General features: G+C 30.4%; 1 protein-coding gene across 2 annotated transcripts in view; it reads left to right on the forward strand.

Annotated features, from left to right (window-relative positions):
- Positions 1–20,543, forward strand: part of LOC118195781 (DENN domain-containing protein 10-like) — a 90,329-nt gene that overhangs the window by 24,912 nt on the left and 44,874 nt on the right. For both annotated transcript variants that reach the window (XM_035367109.2, XM_035367108.2), the window contains exon 2: positions 12,633–12,832. In XM_035367109.2, the coding sequence (XP_035223000.1) occupies positions 12,633–12,832 (200 nt within the window). The remainder of the gene's footprint in view (positions 1–12,632; positions 12,833–20,543) is intronic.

The following is a 20,543-nucleotide window of genomic DNA, read 5'->3' on the forward strand; positions in this document are numbered from 1 at the left end:
CATTAAACACAACAGATGCAAAGTGTATCTAAAAGGTGGAGTTCTCATAGATATCTCAATATTCTGCATTCAGCTCTGAACTAACAATTCAATAGATCAATAAATTTTTATATGATCGGAGGTAAACATTTTGCAATTAAGTCGTAAATATACATAAAAGTGTATATATTTACTTTTTCTACACTATTTCAGAGTCCTAAGTGTGTGAAAGAATATATTTTTAAACAACATTTCATTCTGAACTGTAGTAAATGCTATACTTTTCTCAGAACAGTTTTAATTTGAATGAAGTATTTTCACAAGTTTTCGTTTATTACATTAGAAAGAAATTTTAAGGTAATTCAATTTTATTTGGTTTCAAAGTTTACTGCATTAATAATATTAAAATCACGCATTATTTCTTTTCTATTTACAGAGCTTTTTTCTGAAATACTTTCTCAAACATTAGATTATTTTTAGCTTCTGAGGTATCTTTTAAATCAAAAATCAGAGTCACTTTATAATTAATGCTCTGTTCGGTTCACTTCAAATTAGAGCACCTTTTATTTTCATAGTGAAATATGTTAAATATTGCAGCTGATTTCCATGTACTTAATTTTCTGTGAGTATTTCTAAAAGGGATTAAAAAAAGGTACTTTTTTTTAAATATTATTTAAAACTTGTAACTGAGTTATAATAAAATGCAAGATAATAATTTTTTTAACATTTTTCGATTTTTCTTTTTTTTTACCCTTAATTTCAACAACAGCCATTCTGAAAATACTACTTCCTCTCAAGTACACATCTCATAGACTGTGCTTTACAACACCTTTTAATAAACTGTTTTCCAGTACGAACAATTCTTGTTTAAATAGTTTTATAAATATCTTTGTCAACAGAATTTCAGTTTATATTTACAATTAAATGTTAAAGTTATTATACTTTTCCGTTTCGCCGGTGCAAATCTCGTCAAGCAGACTTTGTTGGCGACGACAAACAGTATACACAAAAAATGTTAACAAATGTTAGTTCTAAGAACTTTTTATTCTGAAGGCATAAACATTTTAATATGGTTTAAAATTATAATATGGTTTTTAATATGGTTTAAAAAGCCAATAAATAAAGACAAATTTGTAAAAAGACATATATTTAAGAATTTACTATGATTTCATGGTTCAACATCCTGGTTCGCCGGCTCGTCGTATCTCAGGTAAACTACTCTACAAAAATCTAATTCTCTCAGTAAATTATCTACATTAATTTCAAGTTAAATCTTAATTTGGAATACAAATTTAACTGTAAGAATTATTTCCATTCGTTCGAATAGCTTATTCTGAAATTATATAAAACTGCAGTGCTTTATTTCGCTAATGCATTTTCATTAGAATTCATGAATTTAACCCTTGACTTTGCCTTTTCTATATTTTCGCCATCGGGTGAGCGGTTTGATTGCATCCTAATTGACTTAATTACTGCGAATGGTCTTAAATTACCAGCGAAGATATTCCGTTTGGCATCAGTTGTACCATTATTGGCGACTTTATCGCTTGCGCCGGCAAAACGGAAAAGTACCGATAAAATTTATAATCATTACAAATTTAGATACATTTAATAACTAAATTTCGTCATACAGTCAAAAGTCTTTAATTCGGACACCCATAATCCGGAATGATCTATAATCCGGACCTCAAAGCTAAAAACTTTCTGCGCATGCGCCGCGTTGGCACATGCGCACAGGCGTTTTACGCGTGCGCGTAAGACCTTGACTACTGCGCATATGCGTGTGCGCAAGTGCAGAATACGTTTTCGCCTGCGCGTTTAATGTATTACGGACGGACGTAAAGCTAAAATTATCTAATTATCTATTTCAGTTAATGTTAATGATTGCGTTGTTCCTTAATCTTCAAATTGGATCCCGCTTATTATTTTTTGCAGACTGTAAGAGCAATTTTATAAAAGTAAACTTGAACTTTCAATTATGTCAAATACAATTTCCGATGCTGGAACTTCCAAAGGATCTACAAAAAAAAGTATGTTTCGATGTCCAAAAAACAAAAAGTGGAATTGCTGCAAAAAATGGATAAAGACATGAAGAATGTGACAGAGAGGTTAGTGAAAACGAAAAAATTTCGATTGACAAGTTAGTCGGTATTCTCGGCACAGCAATTAACGGGACTTGAACAGCGGAACTTTGTAACTGAACAAGAAATTATGTCTGTTTATAGAATTAAAGAGAAAGTATTATCACATAAAATGAAGCAACTTAAACAACTTACATTGAAAGAAATGTTTAATAAAGTAAACAAATAAATATTAAGCTTTTTTTTTTTGTAAATTTTGATACCCTTTAGATCCATAATTGTTCTTTATTTCATAAATTACGGTTTCATATTTTTAATTTTAGAATTTCTGCATGCCATCTTACGAGATTTAAACTGATGATCTATAATCCGGAAAAATCGATAATCCGGAATCGCCGAAGTCCGGATTAACGACTTTTGACTGTAGTAACATTCACAGGTATTTACGAATGAATAAATTCTTCATTTCCAAATACATTTATAAATAATTGAAGAAACATTTACATATTTCGTTAAAGGCAAATCTATGCATTTTACAAGAGTAATATATAAATACCCATATATATTTAATATTTTTCATTTTCGGCATGTGAAAATCTTTAATTTCTGTGCATTCACTATATTTTTCAAACAAAGAAATTTGCAATAATTTAGCATATATTAAATTTTTTACATAAGAAATATGTATAAACATAAGTTTAATGAAAATTATATGCATTATTTTTAATACACATTCAAATGTACGTTTTCCTTCGAAATTCCTCCAAGAAGGCATCTGTCCTCTTGGGCAGATAGCCCTTACATGCTTTACTTTGTTTAAAAAGCTTAACCTGACCTATGTGCCTAATTACACATATTTTAACATCCATAATTTTATATTTACATTTAAACATCAAGCTTCACACTTTTGACTCAAAACAAATTTTCAGATACATTCATTATAAAATTCAAATTTTCTAATTAATATATTTTCACAGAGCATTCAATACCTCTCTTAGCAATTTTATGCAGTAAATAGTTCTTTGATAATATAATATAATAACAACTATCCATTTCATATTTAAACATTAACTTCATTTTCTCAATCTTGATTATTTTACTCTGCATGCCAACATTGCTTCATTTTTTGAAACAATTGAAACACTAATTGATATAAATAGATAAATTCCTGAAATTTGCATATTGCAAGGTAATCTAAAATGTAACAACACGTAAAATACATTGATATACCGATTAATAATATCATTCTATTTTCAAATTCCTAGTAAGCTGTCATGATGATGTTCATATGGTCACAACACCTTAACCGCACATGGCACTTTTATCGAATCGGCAAATGTTTCTGTATACAACGTTACACAAATATATGGTTACAAATGAAGGAAAAGTTATCTTATTAGCATATATGTCTATATATTTATTAATTTTAAAAAGGATTACAGGATTTCAAGGCAATTTCTTTTTTGAGTTAAGATAAATAAACACAAAGTGATTATTCTTCAATTATATAAAAATAAAATTATGAGTTTAAAATGAGCAGCCATTATGCGTCTTCCCCGAGTTTTTTTTTTTTTTTTTTTAAAGTGCATATTATAGTATTATGTAGATGATGAAATACGTATTCCATGTAAAACATTTTGATATTTGGAACATACAAGAAAAGTACCAAATACACCTACTGTTCACTTACGCGTCAAACTATTATGCTAACAGCGTATCAAGGACTCTAAAGAGACTACTATATTCTAAAGTATTCATTTATTTAATAAAACGTCACTCAGGTATATAACATACAATTAATCTTCAATAAGCGTAACTAACTACAGAAACATATTTTCCTAATTCTATGAATTGTCCTGCTGCCACTCTCATGAAACCAAACTAACAACAATTATTAGTGGCCAAAAAGTAAAAGTAATAAGTACAGTCAAAAGTCTTTAATCCGGACTCGTCGGGACTTTGGCGATTCCGGATTATCGATTTTTCCGGATTATAAATCATCAGTTTAAATCTGGTAAGATGGCATGCAGAAATTATAAAATTAAAAACATGAAACCATAATTTATAAAATAATGAGCAATTATGATCTAAAGGGTATCAAAATTTACAAAAAAAAAAGCTTAATATTTATTTGTTTACTTCATTAAACATTTCTTTCAACGCGCGCATGCGTAAAGCATACATTACGCATAGCCGAAATTAGAAAATTGCAACCAGAAAACTATTTGATTTGTATTCGTGATATTTATAATGACGAGGAATTTGATTTAAATCATATCAAAGACGGAGTACATCGAGATGAAATACTACATTTAGTAAGGAATTATAAGCCGAATAAAATAAAATTATCTGCCCTGAAGATAACGATAGTGCTGACAGATCAACTTCCAGTTCATGGCGTGCCAGGACATTCCCCCCCCCCCCCCGCGCAGAGCAGCGTGAAATTGATACACAGATTTCGGAACGGTTAGATAAACAAAGGATATGCCTTTATCCATTTTTTGCAGCAATTCCACTTTTTGTTTGATGGACATCGAAACATACTTTCGTTTTGTAGATCCTTTGTGAGCTCCAACATCGGAAATTCTATTTGACATAATTGAAAGTTCAAGCTTACTTTTATAAAATTGCTTTTTAAATTTTCCAATTAATGGATTTTGTAAAGAAATGTGGAAAAGCAATAATAAATGAAGATGATATAACAGAAGTTTTTCATTGCGATGACAATGCCCTAATCATCATTCAGGTAATGGACAGCGAAATCTATTGTATGGTTCTAGATCCAGAAAATACCACTACTGATAGTGAAAAAGGTGACAGAGAGGTTATTAAACACGAAAAAATTTCGATTTACAAGTTAGTCGGTATTCTCGACATATCAATTACAGGACTTGAACAGTGGAACTTTGTAACTGAACAAGAAATTATATCTGTCTATAGAATTAAAGAGCATAAAAAGCAAAGCTACTTAAACAGCTTAATAGAAAGAAATGTTTTGTAGAGTAAACAAATAAATACTAAGCATTTTTTGTAAATTGTGATACCTTTTAGATCATAAATGATTCATTAGTTCATAAATCACAATTTCATATTTTTAATTTTGTAATTTCTGCATGCTATCTTACTAAATTTAAATATGATTTAATATCCAGAAAAATTCTAAATCCGGAATCGCCGAAGTCCCGACCAGTTTGGATCTCAAACTTTGTACTGTACCTAGTTTGTAACACTTTTGCACACTTAAGTTTTGATGATTTTCTGTTAGAAATAAAATTATCAAACTCGTTGGACAAAAAATAATGTTTGTGAAAGAGGTCTTTCACCAGCTCGCAAGGAATACATTGAACGAGAGAAATGCATCACTGTCTTTAACAATAGAATAAACCAAACAGCTGTACATTTTTTTGTGTGATAATGCACACAATATTTCATTATAGACATCACTAAAAATTACGAAATTCTCAGTGGAGATGTCTTACACTTGCATGTATTAACAGAGCATAATGTTGCTAGATCTTCTGACACAAATATGCTGAACCTAGTGAATTTTTCTAATATTTTAATCTTTCAGTTTCAAGAATTTGACATGCACATGCTACTCTTAACTATGAAGCAACCTTGGCATTCTGTTGAAGAATTCTGCAAAGAATTTGTTAAAAGACATCTAAAGTGATTTTATTAAAAAAATTCATAAAATATTCTGTTTTTAAAAGATGGAAGGGAAATAAAGTTTGTTAGAGGTACAGATGTTAAAGCTTTAGTATTGTTTATTTATATAGTTCTGCTGTGAACATTAGTGTTATAATTAGCAGTTTTTTCACCTTTTGTGAGCTTTTTTCTAAAAATCGTAAAAAATTTATGTTTGGAACATACTTTGCTTGAAAGAGAAATGTTATAGTTTGTAAGGCATAATAAATTTGAAATTGTGCAATAATAAAATGCCATCTCTGCAAATCAGAAAATATGAAAAATTCATTAAATTTTCACAAAACATAAACTAAATAAAAAGCAAATTCAGAATTCAAAGTTTAGGCTTTGAAATGCATGTGTTTGAGTGCAGGACTGCAAGCAATCAAAATTTAGTGGCTGTACATTGTTACAAGCTTTCCACAATGTGACAAACTTGCATATTTACTCAAAATATTTTCATTTCACAATGAGGGTAAATTAATCAGTTTAATATTGACAAGTATATTAAGAGCACTTAATAAGTTTTGAACATGTATGTGTTTGAAATCTATTGTTGCATGTGTACGGATTCGTAATAAATTGAATGCACGCTGAAACATTCGAGAGCTTGATGAAATTTCGTTTACTAAAAGAAACACTTAACAGTTCTGAAATATTCTACAAAAATATTTGTACAGCTTTTCTCAGCGTCACAGAGTACAATCAGTAGTTACACTTTAAACTACTAAGGACTTTAAACACAACTCGGTGCAGAGCTCATATGAAGAGCAAAGATAAAACAGAGATATCTCAATCCTCTGAACCATACTGAACTCATAACTAACAACTGAGAAACTGTTGCTGTCTCATGTCTTATATAGTTTTCCCCTGACCCTCCGAGAAATCTCTAGTACCTTCTGCTTCTCAAAATTACTGGAAGGCATATGAGAGCCACATACGGTTACAGCTAATATAGGAATTAACTATAATTGTCCAATTACGATACCTGTTACAGTTATACAGGGACCAAAACCAAATGTAGCCAAATGGTGGTCAAGTTTGGCGATAAAATTAGTCGTAAAAAACCATCACCGTCTTGCCGATATCTCGGCAAGATAATGTCAATTTAGCGAGATAGCCATTTATTCAATGTTAAATAGACTTTCCCCTGTATTATTCCTTTTCCAGCAAAACTTCTCTTCACTAGATTTTCATGTTACATTATGCAAAAAAATACTACAATTTCAATAAAATTATGTACAAAATTCAGTATACAGTCAAAAGTCTTTAATCCGGAATGATCTATAATCCGGACCTCAAAGCTACAAACTTTCTGCGCATGCGTAAACACATAATGCATTTACATATGTGCATAATACCTTTACGCATGCGCGTTTAATGTATAACAGACGGTATAAACTAAGCTAAAATTATCTAATTATCTGTTTCAGTTAATGTTGCAGATCGCGTTTTCCTTAATCATCGAATTGGATCCGGCTTATTATTTTTTGTAGACTGTTAGAGCAATTTTATAAAAGTAAGCTTGAACTTTCGATTATGTCAAAAAGAATTTCCGATTCTGGAGCTGCCAAAGGATCTACAAAGTGAAAGCATGTTTCGATGTCCATCAAACAAAAAGTGGAATTGCTGCAAAAAATGGATAAAGGCATATTCTTTGTTTCTCTAACCATTCTGAAATCTGTTTATCAATTTCATGCTGCTGCTCTGCGGGGGGGGGGGGGGGGGACGTCGCGGCGCACAATGAACTGGAAGTTGATCTGTCACCACTAATCCTTATCTTCAGGGCAGATGTTTTTATTTTATTTGGCTTAAAAATTTTTTACTAAATGTTGCATTTCATCTCGATGTACTCTGTCTTTGATATGATTTAAATCAAATTCCTCGTCATTATAAATATCACAAATACACATCAAATAGTTTTCTGGCTACAATTTTCTAATTTCAACTATGCGTAATGTATGCTTTACGCATGCGCGCGTTGAGAGAAATGTTTAATAAAGTAAACAAATATTAAGCTCTTTTTTTTTGTAAATTTTAATACCCTTTAGATCCATAATTGCTCTTTATTTCATAAATTACGGTTTCATATTTTTAATTTTATAATTTCTGCATGCCATCTTACCAGATTTAAACTGATGATCTATAATCCGGAAAAACCGATAATCGGGAATCGCCGAAGTCTCGACGAGTCCAGATTAAAGACTTTTGACGTTAAATGGCAATAGTGGCAAAATGAATATACATTTCATATTTAAAATGTAATACATTTGAGTATGAAAACTGGTAATCTTGAATTTAATGAATGTTACTTAGTAAAATTATAAAAGTTGTATTATTAAAAATAAATTATTGTGATAAAAATACTTTTTGAAAATACTTTGTACTCATTTGCAGGCATTACAAACATCAAGTGTTAGTGCCATTGAGTAAACGTACGTCAACAGTTATTAAACTATCTAGCAGAATATTTTGATGACTTTATCTGAAAGTGCTACTAATAGAAAACCACTAGCTGTAACCAGTTATCCATATGATAATTTTCTATGCATTTTTGAGCAGTGAAAAAAATTTTAAAAGTAAATTTTAAAAAAATACATATGATATAAATTTATAACCTTAGTTTTGGAGAAGAGATGATGTGGAATATCAAATTTTCTATGAAAAGAATACACATGCATATTTTTATGTTGCTTTTTAATTCCATTTATATTTCATTAGAAGGTAACACAGCCACATAATAATCATCTAGTATTAAAATCACATTTGTTATCAGGAAGCAAAAATTCTTATCTCCATTCATAAAGTAATATCTCCATTCATAAAAGCAAATAAAGCAATTTCCTTTTGAAAAACCATCTTACTAAACATGGAAGAGAAAATTAGTAAGTTCATTATACTTTTTTTTTTAGCTCAAAGGGGCAATTTTCCCAGAAGGGCTGTTATATATATTTCATATTTGTAAAACGTAAACAAATTTTTTATTAATAAACTCAACAATTTGAAAGCGAGCAATGGCAACACTGTATGGGGGAGGGGGACATTTTTATATCCAGAGCACAAGACTGTATCGGAAATTCTAAAAATATGCTCTTTTTAAAGTATTTTATGTTGTTGCTGATGAATTGAATTTTATGTATAAGTGCTAAGAACATGATATGTAATAAATAAAAGTAACACACAAAATGTTTTAAAAATGCCTCTTTGGGCATAATATAAAATGTGAAAGCTTTCAGATTTTGTTTCCTTAAGATTTTGAATAGTCTTGGGATTTCATTTTTTGGTTTTATGAAATGAAGGTTTACCACCACGTCTATCAGTTGTTATCTTTATACAGTTATGACATTCCATGTTAACTACAGCCGCCCTGAGAAGAATAAAGCCGATGCAATTTTTTTTTGGGGGGGGACAGCAGCTTTCTTGATCTGAAAAACTTCACTCCTGGACTTGCCTTTCAGTGCAAACTCGAGTCATTGCTATCTTGAATTGTGAAGCTATAAACTTAATCAAATATCTTGAGTGCTCTTGTCTGATGTGATAGCTCTTTTCAGAATAAATGAATAAATTGGTTTCTAGTGTAATGCTGGGAATTTGATTATTGTTTCTTTGTTGGCAGTATTCAATCTTATCTATCAATAATGTGATAAAAGTGTGGAGCATTATACCCCAGGAAATGTTCTTGAGTAATTTTATACATTACTACAGTTGCTAACAAATCCCATCCATTTCTGAATAATTTCATTTTCAAATGAAATAAATTTTAGAATGCTTGAGCCTTACTTTAAAAGAACATGTACATACTCCATAGCCTTTAATGATTGTGAGCAAAATAATCTTTAAACTTTAAGATCTTCAGTTTTCATTGTAGTCAAAACCGCAGCTCCCCTCACACAGGAAATTGTAGATGACTTTTGTCCTCTGTCTTCTACTCTATAGGCCATATGTATCCCACTATGAATCTGTGACCCCGTAAGCATAATCACCATGAACACCACTTTAATTTTTTCCAGTATGATGACTCTCCTTTCAGATGTATAAGCTAAAATTACATCATATGTACATTTTTTTAAATGGTTTTATGCTTTTATTATGTGATAAATTCTTATATTTTAGATTTGAAGGCATGTTTTATATCTTTTGAAAGGTATGAGAATGCTTGAAACTTTTTCCCATTTAAAATAATGCTTGTAACCAATCCTTTAACATAAACTGTTGGACTAACTGTTACAACAAGGCTGCCCTCTGGTGAGTAGCCAGAGAAGTACTTCAGTAAAAGCCAAGGCTCCCACTTGATAGGTTGTACGGACTTTTGCTCTGTAATTTTTCTTAATTTTCTGTAATTTTTCTTAAGTTAAATGTAATGTCTGTGTGTAACTTAAACCTGTTAATAAATACTTGTTACACTATACAGGACTCTTCTACGACCCTATGTAAAATGACCCCTTTACATGCTTTAATTATGCTTTACTTTATGCCGTTATGAAAAAATTCACCTGAACAAAGTGGGGAAAATCTGTATACACCATGTTCACAGAAGTACTTACTGGGCATTTATTTTCACAACCTTGGGTCACCAGCTATAAATATGTTTTAAATTATGCAGAGATTTAAGTTTTCATGTTTTTAACTTTAAAAAAATAATAATTTTTTGTAAAATACAAGATCCATATTTTTACACATTCCTCCAATTCCTATACTTATGTTTAGGAAAATTTTGTGCTCGTTATAAAAAAATAAAGCACGAAAAGTTTGACTTCAATATGAAAAAAATTGACCAAAATATTTGATATGAAAATCATTAATCATATTAAGTGGCCATACATAAATTGAAGCATAAAATGTTTGCATTTGTGTGTAACTCAAAATATTATTTAGAAAAACTTTTCTGATGTTAAGAGTGAGCATTTTTATGCAGATTAGTATGAAAAATATTAATCAGTATAAATTTTATCAAAATGGAGATTCTTAATCACAGAATCTTATAAAATCTGTGTTCTAAAAAACACTGACAGGCTGTAGTATTGGCACATAACCATAAATATTCATCAGTATAAATTTTATCAAAATGGAGATTCTTAACCACAAAATCTTATAAAATGTGTGTTCTAAAAAACACTGACAGGCTGTAGTATTGGCACATAACCAACTTGTAATGTTATTTGCATTACATAAAAATGAAAAATATTTGTTGTTTAATGAATTTTTATATATGATTACCAGATTAATATTCCAAAGTAATAAAACTTCATGAGAATATTAATGTTATTTTTTTTAGACTTGGAATCGCTATATCAAAATTATAAATGTATTAGTAAATCACAAATGAATATTATTGAGTGCCATTTAAGGGGGGGGGAATTTATCTTTTCTAATACTATATTTAGATAAAGTAGCCTTATTTATTTATTAACTGACCTCTGCATGCAAATCGAAAACGACATCAGAAATCGCGACATTCGCATTGACTGTTTTATATATACAGTCAAAAGTCGTTAATTCGGACACCCATAATCCGGACTTCAAAGCTAAAAACTTTCTCCGCATGCGCTGCGTCAACACATGCGCATAGCCGTTTACGCGTGCACGTAAGACCTTTTACAACTGCGCATATGCGTGTGCGCAAGTGCAGAATGCATTTTCACGTGCGCGTTTTATGTATAACGGCCGGTATAAGCTAAAATTATCTAATTATCTATTTCAGTTAATGTTGATGATTGCGTTGTTCCTTAATCTTCGAATTGGATCCGGCTTATTATTTTTTGCAGACTGTAAGAGCAATACTATAAAAGTAAACTTGAACTTTCGATTATGTCAAATAGAATTTCCGATTCTGGAGCTCCCAAAGGATCGTACAAAACGAAAGTGTGCTTCGATGTCCATCAAACAAAAAGTGGAATTGCTGCAAAAATGGATAAAGACATGAAGAATGTGACAGAGAGGTTAGTGAAAACGAAAAATTTCGATTGACAAGTTAGTTGGTATTCTCGGCACAGCAAAAAGTAAACTTGAACTTTCGATTATGTCAAATAGAATTTCCGATTCTGGAGCTCCCAAAGGATCGTACAAAATGAAAGTGTGTTTCGATGTCCATCAAACAAAAAGTGGAATTGCTGCAAAAAAATTATTATAAAGACGTGAAGAATGTGACAGAAAGGTTAGTGAAAACGAAAAAATTTCGATTGACAAGTTAGTCGGTATTCTCGGCACAGCAATTAACAGCGGAACTTTGTAACTGAACAAGAAATTATGTCTGTTTATAGAATTAAAGAGAAAGTATTATCACATAAAACGAAGCAACTTAAACAACTTGCATTGAAAGAAATGTTTAATAAAATAAACAAATAAATATTAAGCTTTTTTTTTTTTTTTTTTTTTGTAAATTTTGATACCCTTTAGATCGTAATTGTTCTTTATTTCATAAATTACGGTTTCATATTTTTAATTTTAGAATTTCTGCATGCCATCTTACGAGATTTAAACTGATGATCTATAATCCGGAAAAGTCGATAATCGGGAATCGCCGAAGTCCCGACGAGTCTGGATTAACGACTTTTGACTGTATATATATATATATGGAAGTCAAACTTTTTTTCTTTACAAATGGTTATGAAAATAAAGGGAAGTCAAGAACTTTTGTAGACGTGGTGTATATGTTTTTTATATTGCAATGTGATTCAATGTAAGTATGAACAGCATTATCCCCCCCTGTCACACACACACACAAAGAAAAGAGCTTACAAAAATATATAACATAGATAAACTGAATTTCTTGCTAGGATTCATTCATTTGAATTATTAATTGCCATTAATTCTGTTTTTAAAAATGATTTTAATTAACTCATTAGGTTAATATTATTCACATGAAATATTCTTTGTTTATTTCAGAGAAGGATACTAATAATGATATTTTATGGACATGGACTTATCCTTCTATGCCAGCTATATATAAGACCCTTATTATGAGTAAATGTGGATTAGATAATGATTATGGGCATCATTTAGTATCGTTTTATTATTTTCATCATCATCAGTCATGGTTTTATTTACATCACACAGATGTCTTTGAACTACCAAATTTACCAAAGGTACCTTTTCTTATCATTTATTAAATGTCTTAAAATATCTATTAGTTACAATTAAATGTGTCTTTTTTATTTCTTAGACTTATGTTCTTGTTTTCAAAGTAAATATTATCAACAAAACGTTTTGTAAAGTGGTTTTACTGTTTCTGTCTTTGATTAGTAAAATAACCATCCTAAAAGATATATTGTCTTTGATTATTAAAATAACTAACCTAAAAGATATATTGTCTTTGATTAGTAAAATAACTAACCTAAAAGATATATTGTCTTTGATTAGTAAAATAACTAACCTAAAATGTATATTTCTTATTTTAAGAAAAGTTTTACATCAATTGAAATGAACTGATGATAAAAGTATGTTTTCTCGTATGAAAAATCAAATTTGTGCAGAAACCTTTGTAGAGAAAATTGTTTGATGCATTATTATGCCGAGAAAATTGTTTTGTCCTGTAACAGAAAAGATCTGTATTTTTGTAATACAAGAAATAATAATTTTGAAATATGAAATCTGCAATTTTTTATTTTTGAATTACAATTGTTTTTTAATTGCTGAAAGTGTAAGTCTTTATGTAAAGCATGATTACATAGATTGTTATGTGTAAATATTTCTTTTAATAGTTGATTAAAATTTTGTATTTATGTACGTTAAGTAGAGAAGGGAGAAAAGGGGAATGTTTTCGGTCTTATATCTCCCATTCTATTTGGCCAACCAACAAATTTAGCTTCCATTTTCATTTCTTGAAGTACATTTATACATATAGCATTTTCTTAGCATGCGAGTTCAGCATAAATTTCTAAAACGACATGTCCATTTTTTCCCATATTTATATTCTATATCTCAAATTATCCCTAAATGCAAAGTTTTCTGAAAATCGCATTCTTAAAATTAGCCCTCAAAATTTGTGTATTGTTAATTAAATGTGATTGATATTGTATTTGATATTTTTTTATCTCCTTGCTTATTTTTTATGTAATTTGTAATGAATTATTCATTAATTAATCTAACTAAATGTATTATTTCTGTTTTCATTTTTTAAATTTAGTTTTAAATAGTTTTCGTAAATACCAGATTTCCCCCCCCCCAATTATAACGTATAGAAACCTGTTATCCATCTTGAACTAGATATTTTTTAGACATGTTTAAAAAAAATTAGAATTTTTCATTGAGATCAGATCTATATATATATATATATAGAGAGAGAGAGAGAATAAGTAAGAAATTTAGAACCAATTCCACAAAGACCCCCAAAAAAGTGAAATTCAGTGACATTAAATGTTTTAGTGTTTTACATATCTTTAATTCTTCTGACTTTTGGTTAATTTTACATATTTTATAGAGAGTTTTAAAATTTAATGGTATTGAATTTCACTTCTTTTGAGGTTTTATGGAAATGGTTCTAAATTTCTTATTGTCTGTACTGGTTAATTCTCAGCAACATATTGAGTGGAAATAAATTGGGATAATTTTGTTTTTGACCTTTTGATGCACGTAATATTATTTTTATAATATTTTAACTAAAAAATTCTAGAAATCAAATATTATGATCCTAGAGACGAATAATACATAAATTTAAAAAAAAAATCTGCGTTTGTCTATTGGTCTTGTGGGTGGTGGTCGCACTGTGAAACCAGCTTGCATCTAGGATTTTGAAACTTACTGGGGTAGCAGAGGGAGGACTAACCTTTTTCCATGTGCATTTCAAATAAATGATGAAATTTGCTAATGTTAAAAAAAATGTATTTAAGAGTTGTATTTTATGTAAATTTTTTACATTATTTTACAAAGTAAATCGTCAGAAAAATTTAAAAATGAACATTTATGTAATTTTTCTATAGCAGTGAAAACATAAGCATGTTCGAATAAATGGATAAAACACTAAGTAAGGGTTAAAAAACTTTTTTTTTTTTTTTTTTTGAAACTCTTCAAAGCATGTTTTGTCTTTGTTATGTGCATAGTTGCATGTTTCATACATGTGTATTGTTCTATGAGGTTTCTCCCTTGTGCTACAAAATGTACACAATTGGGATTTCCATTTTATGGACATATGTCGAGCATTCATAAATCTCTTTTCATCTGGCACATGAATTTTGTGGTTTCTATGTTTATAGGGAGGGTTGATCTCTTTGGCTTTGGCATAGATCCTTCATTTTCCATTCATATTTATTTTACTCGTATTTTTTCCCAAAATATTTTAAATTTAAATAAAACTTTTACGTGATTTCTATTTTTAATTGTAGCAAAATATATTTACGTTATACTTAAACCATAAAAAATGATTTATAAAGTCACAGTACTAATATAGGAAGCAAATGTGTTGAGCTCAGAGAAAAATCTCTGGAAATGAAAGATATTTTCACTGGGCAAGGTGCATGTATTGTTTAGTAATAAAATAACTCTGTGGTTTTAGAGCCTCTTATCTATATCCGAATAAAAATAAACACTTCTGTTTGAAAGCAACAAACACCATTACTAAAAATTTTCGGAAAGAAGCGGACAGAAATTAAAAAATTAATGGTTTCAGGGTGTGACCACCATGTGTTAAGGGGTTAAATAAAGATTTGTGATACTGTGCATATATATATGTACGGTTAAACTAGTTCAATATAAGCTTCAGTAACTCTCTAATGCCCATCACAAGAAATTTCCAAACAAAAAAAATTAATTAAATTTTTTTTTTTTTTTTTTTTTTTTTACGCATGCGCGTTTAATGTATAACAGGTGGTATAAGCTACGCTAAAATTATCTAAGGCATTTCAGTTAATGTTGCAGATTGTGCTGTTCCTTAATCTTCTAATTACAGCTTATGTAGATAGACACTTTCTTCAATATTTGATGCATTTTGGGCATTTTCTACATCTTCATTATGATCTTGGTCTTCATCATCTGAGCTTTTTTCATGGAAGATATCAGACCATTGTGTAGACATATATTCATCATCAGATGTATCAGATAAATTACTTTCCAAATCATTCATATATGCTGTGGCATCTTCTGGTTTTTCAAACACATTTGTTCCTCTTACTGTGTGTAAAAAGGAAGCTGAAGTGCTTGGCCGGGAAAAAAATTCAAGATTTTATTGAAAATTTTATGAAATGTTATTTCATTCCATAAATAAAATACAAATATATTAAAAAGAACTTGAGATTTAACAGAGGATTAAATTTATTTTTCAACTTAAATCTCAAAATGAATTTTCCGAGAGATTTTTTCACAGGAAAAATATAATGTAAAATATTTTTTTAAAATAAAAAATAGCGAAATTTAAACTAATAAAATTTAAATCTATAAAATGTATTTTAGGATATATTATCTATAAAATTAAAAAGATTTAAGATCATAAACTTTAAATTCAATGTAAAAAAATATTTTCTTCAGAGAACTGCTTAGGCCTAGGTACACAAATGCCCATGATAGTATATTTGCTACCATGATTTTAAAAACACATTTTAGCATTAAAAACGATAATTTTGTTAAAAATATTTTTTACTGTATGATACATTAACTCTTTTACTTGTAGTAGTTACTTATAATAGTAGTTATTAACAGTTTTATTAATAAAATGTTTGCAAAATTAACAAAAAATTTACGTCTAAAAAGTGCTTGCATTGTTGCAAACAACATTCATGTTTCTTCTAATTTTTTTTTTTTTAAGCTGGTGCTGTCATCTATGCCTAAAATATGCTGATAATACATGTGGAAGGTTCGGAGACCCGGTGGCACAGTGGCTAGTGCATCGTGCAGCAGCACCACAGGTCCGGGGTTCGATCCCCGCTCTGGGCAAAGTCAACTCAGCCTTTCACCCCTTGATTTCCATTCTTTGGGTCGATGAAATGAGTACCAAGTTCGGTTGGGGACTAAACACTGAGGATCCTGCGACAAGCTAACCATTTGTTCAGGGCATATGCTTACGCACCCCAGGGCCCACGGTCAAGAAAGCAGATTTCGGGGCACTGCAGGCATTGGCCCACTAGGGCTGTTAGGCCACTGAGTTTAGTTTACATGAGGAAGGGTCAGTTTATAAATTTATGACATAAAAATTACACTTCCTGGCATTCCTTCTATAAAAACACGGTGTTTAATATATGGTAGCAAATATGGTCCTATGTGTTAATATGAGATCATGGCTAAAACAAGCATTTCTTATTCTAAATTTGGCTCCTTGTTAAATTACATTAGATTTTTCACATATTTTACGAAGAAGTAAAAAGAGCATTTTATCTGATATGAGTAAAAGTTTGAAGAAAATTTTATCATGCTCATTGTATAGTTGTGTTGAGATTATGTTGCCTTTAACAGGGAACAAAACAGACAGTTTTGTTAATACAAGGAGAAATTTGGTCCCCTTTTCAACTTTAATTCCTGTGTAGAAATTTGTCTTCTATAAAAACTGCTTTTCTTTCATAAATTTACAAGCTAAGCATTAAAGTAAAATCATGCAAAGAAAGCTTGAATTAACGCATATGCTACTGCACTAACAAATGGCTGTAATAGCAAAAAAAAAAAAAAAAAAGGAGAAACTAAAGTAGCTATGTATTATAATAATCAACACTTAAAAATTTTTGTTGTAGTGTTTCTATGACCTGCCTATAAAAAAAAAAGCGGGCTCACCAGTGGCCAAGTGGTAGTCTCTAAACACTGCTGGTACAGTCCAAGGATCAAATCTCACAAATGGGCTCACCACATAGACGTTTTCCTCATGTGTAACGCGTATATGAGCCAGTTTCCCTTAGAAAGTCTTCTACAAAGGCATCCCTCCCCTTAGGCAGATAGCCCTTGACTCTTTGCCACAATCACATAAACCAAACTAAAAAAGAAAGCAATAATTATAGTGGAAAAAACATGTTAGTCACTGATAGCCAACACAATCCCGGTGTAGTATTGCATCTGCTAAGTCATATTTTATGCAGTATGCCACATCAGTTGTATTCAATAACATTAGTGCATGAGAAAAATGAGTGACCTAAATATATTTGAGGCTAAACCTGACTGTGTTGTCGAATGCATATGACAGATTCGACCACAGCAGCTCAGTGAAGTGTTAATCACATGTGCCCAACGTAACAGTACATTTGTTAACCTAATCAAACAGTGAGCAGAACATGCTTTCTATTCCCTTTCTGTGTTACTGTGTGTCCATTCATATGACATACCTTTAATAAGCCAAGCTCTATAGATCACTCAAAAATAGTTGTTCCCATACCAGCAAGGTGGTACATATGTGTAAGGAATTTTTGTCCTACTATTCAGAAATCAGCATATATATGGAAAAATGAATTTGGGCGAGGACAAATATTATATCGCTTGTTTCAGAATGCCTTCCATTTTTCGTTGTTGCTAATTGCAGGTGCCAACTGAACTGGCAGGTGGATATTCTTTCTCTATGAGAGAGAAATGAGGATAGTGACGTAGAGGTAATGGAGTTTGGTTGTTAATTTACTTTCAGCTAATTTGAAATAATTGGTCCATTTGAAAGCTTCAATGTAACTTTGATAATATACAGGTATAGGTATTATATATGTTTATATATATTAGCAGTATGTGTCTACACAGTAATTATAATCCCCGAACTTAGATCATATAGCTCTATATGGTAGTAATTTTTGTACATTTTGAACATTTAAATATTATATTCTGAAAAATACAAGTGCATACTAGAATACTAAGTCCAAAATCCAGACTTCCAGAAAACCAGCACTTTCTTAACAAAGTGTTGGTAAGGATAATATAATAATAAGCAGGTTTGCAATAAAAGTGATTTTTCTTCTGACTAGCTGAGGTTCCTGAACATCACTCCGACAATACGTTCACTGACGTGTATTTGGATACATGTTAAAAGCTGGCATTCAACTATTAATTTTTAACAGCTCTTTCCAGCTGTCTCAGTTGATTTATGTGAAGAGGCTTGATGAGCTGAAAATTCCTGATAGTCTTTTTAGAGTGTCTGAAAAATAAAAATGAAGACATTTCCCCCTCTGACAAAGTCTCTGCTTTATGAAAAGATAATCTCATCAGTCATAGGAGTAACATCTGCTGGAGTGGGAGATGGGCATTTGGGTCTGAAGAGCATGGCGTCCAGAGAGAGGGCTTGGCTTATAATTTTGAGAAGCAACCAGGAACCTTGGATCAATGTTTATCAAGCAGCAACAGAATTGAGGAAAATACGTGAGGCAATGAAGTGGCGAGTCTTAACTTTGTAAGTGAAGTCCAGTATTAAAGTAAGTATTAACTTACTTTCAACATCTTGAAGGTCATAAGGTGTTGCCATATATTTAATTGCTTTGCATTTCACTTTTCCTTCCTAAGAAATTACAATATGCTTGATTTTAGTTATGAGTACACTTCTTTCTTACCTTTCATTTTTCTATGTGATCTAAATTATATGTGAAGTGCCAAGATTTGCAAGTTTTCTTTAATTGGCAGAGTAGCATGCTTAAGGAAGTGCAATTTCAAAGTTTGGGAAAATGGTAGCCTTATTGTGATGTAGATTTTGAATGTAAAGATAAAGCAAAATTTTCCAATTAATGGAATTCGTAAAAAACAAATGTGGTGAGGTGATAATAAATGATGATATAACAGAAGTTTTCCATTGCGATGATAGTGCCCAAATCAGCTAATGAACAGTGAAATATATCATATGGTTTTAAATTCAGAAAATATTGTTACCATAGTCAAGAAAGTGACAAAAGGATTTTTGAGATTTAAAAAGTTTTTATTAACAATTTAGATTGAATTCTCAACACAACAGTTTTGGGACTTTAGTAATGGAACTTCGTAACTGAACAAGAAATTATGTCTTTAAAATTAAAAAGAAAGTATTAACCCAAAAAACAAAGCAGCTTAAACAGTTACATCGAAAAAATTGTGTAATAAAACAAATAAATACTGAGCTTTTTTGTTAAATTTTGATTCCCTTGAAATCATAAATGCTTTATTATTTCTTAAACAACTGTTTAATAATTTTAAAATTTCTACATGTTATTTTCCTGGATTTAAACTCATGATCTAAAATCCAGACAATTCTGAGATCTTGAACTGCCGAAGTCCTGACAAGTCTGGTTCTCAGACTTCATACTGTATTTTGTTTTTGGCAAAATGTTGATGTTCACAATGTGTTGTATATTGTTGTTATATATTTTGAATTAATGCATTCCCATCAAGGCACATAATTATCCTTAATCAAAAGTTGAATTTATTCTTCCCACCCCCCCCCCCCAAAAAAAAAAAAAAAAAAAAAGGAGAGAGAGAGAGAAAAGCATAAATGCTGAAAAAGGTGAAAGTTTTTAAATTATTTTTTAGTTATTTTATAAATCTTTCATATCATAGAACTTCAATTACTTGACAAGTTAAATCATATATCAATGTATAAATCAAAATATAAGTAAGGCTGAAAATTCTAACAACCTGGAAGATGCCAGAAATTGGAGAAAGAGTATTGCAGTTCTCTGTAAAAAAATCAATTTAGCAAAGCACAAGAGCTTTAATATTTTTATAAATAATTGAGTATTATAAAGAGGGTGCTAAGGTTTTTAAATTTGTAAATAAATTGAAACGTGATGACCCCCCTTTCCCCAAAGGCACCAGTAATTTTTAAAGGAAAGGCTTTAAAATTTGACAAGTCTATTTTTAACGCTTTTATGAATTTTTATGTGTCTAATCAGCGTTTGAGTGGTGAATTGAAGAGAGATCGGAATCTGATGAAGAAGTTGATCAAGG

This window comes from Stegodyphus dumicola, chromosome X2 (genome assembly GCF_044657685.1).
Source record: "Stegodyphus dumicola isolate Sdum_Otavi_A_Nest chromosome X2, ASM4465768v1".
NCBI classification, from domain to species: Eukaryota; Metazoa; Arthropoda; class Arachnida; order Araneae; family Eresidae; genus Stegodyphus; species Stegodyphus dumicola.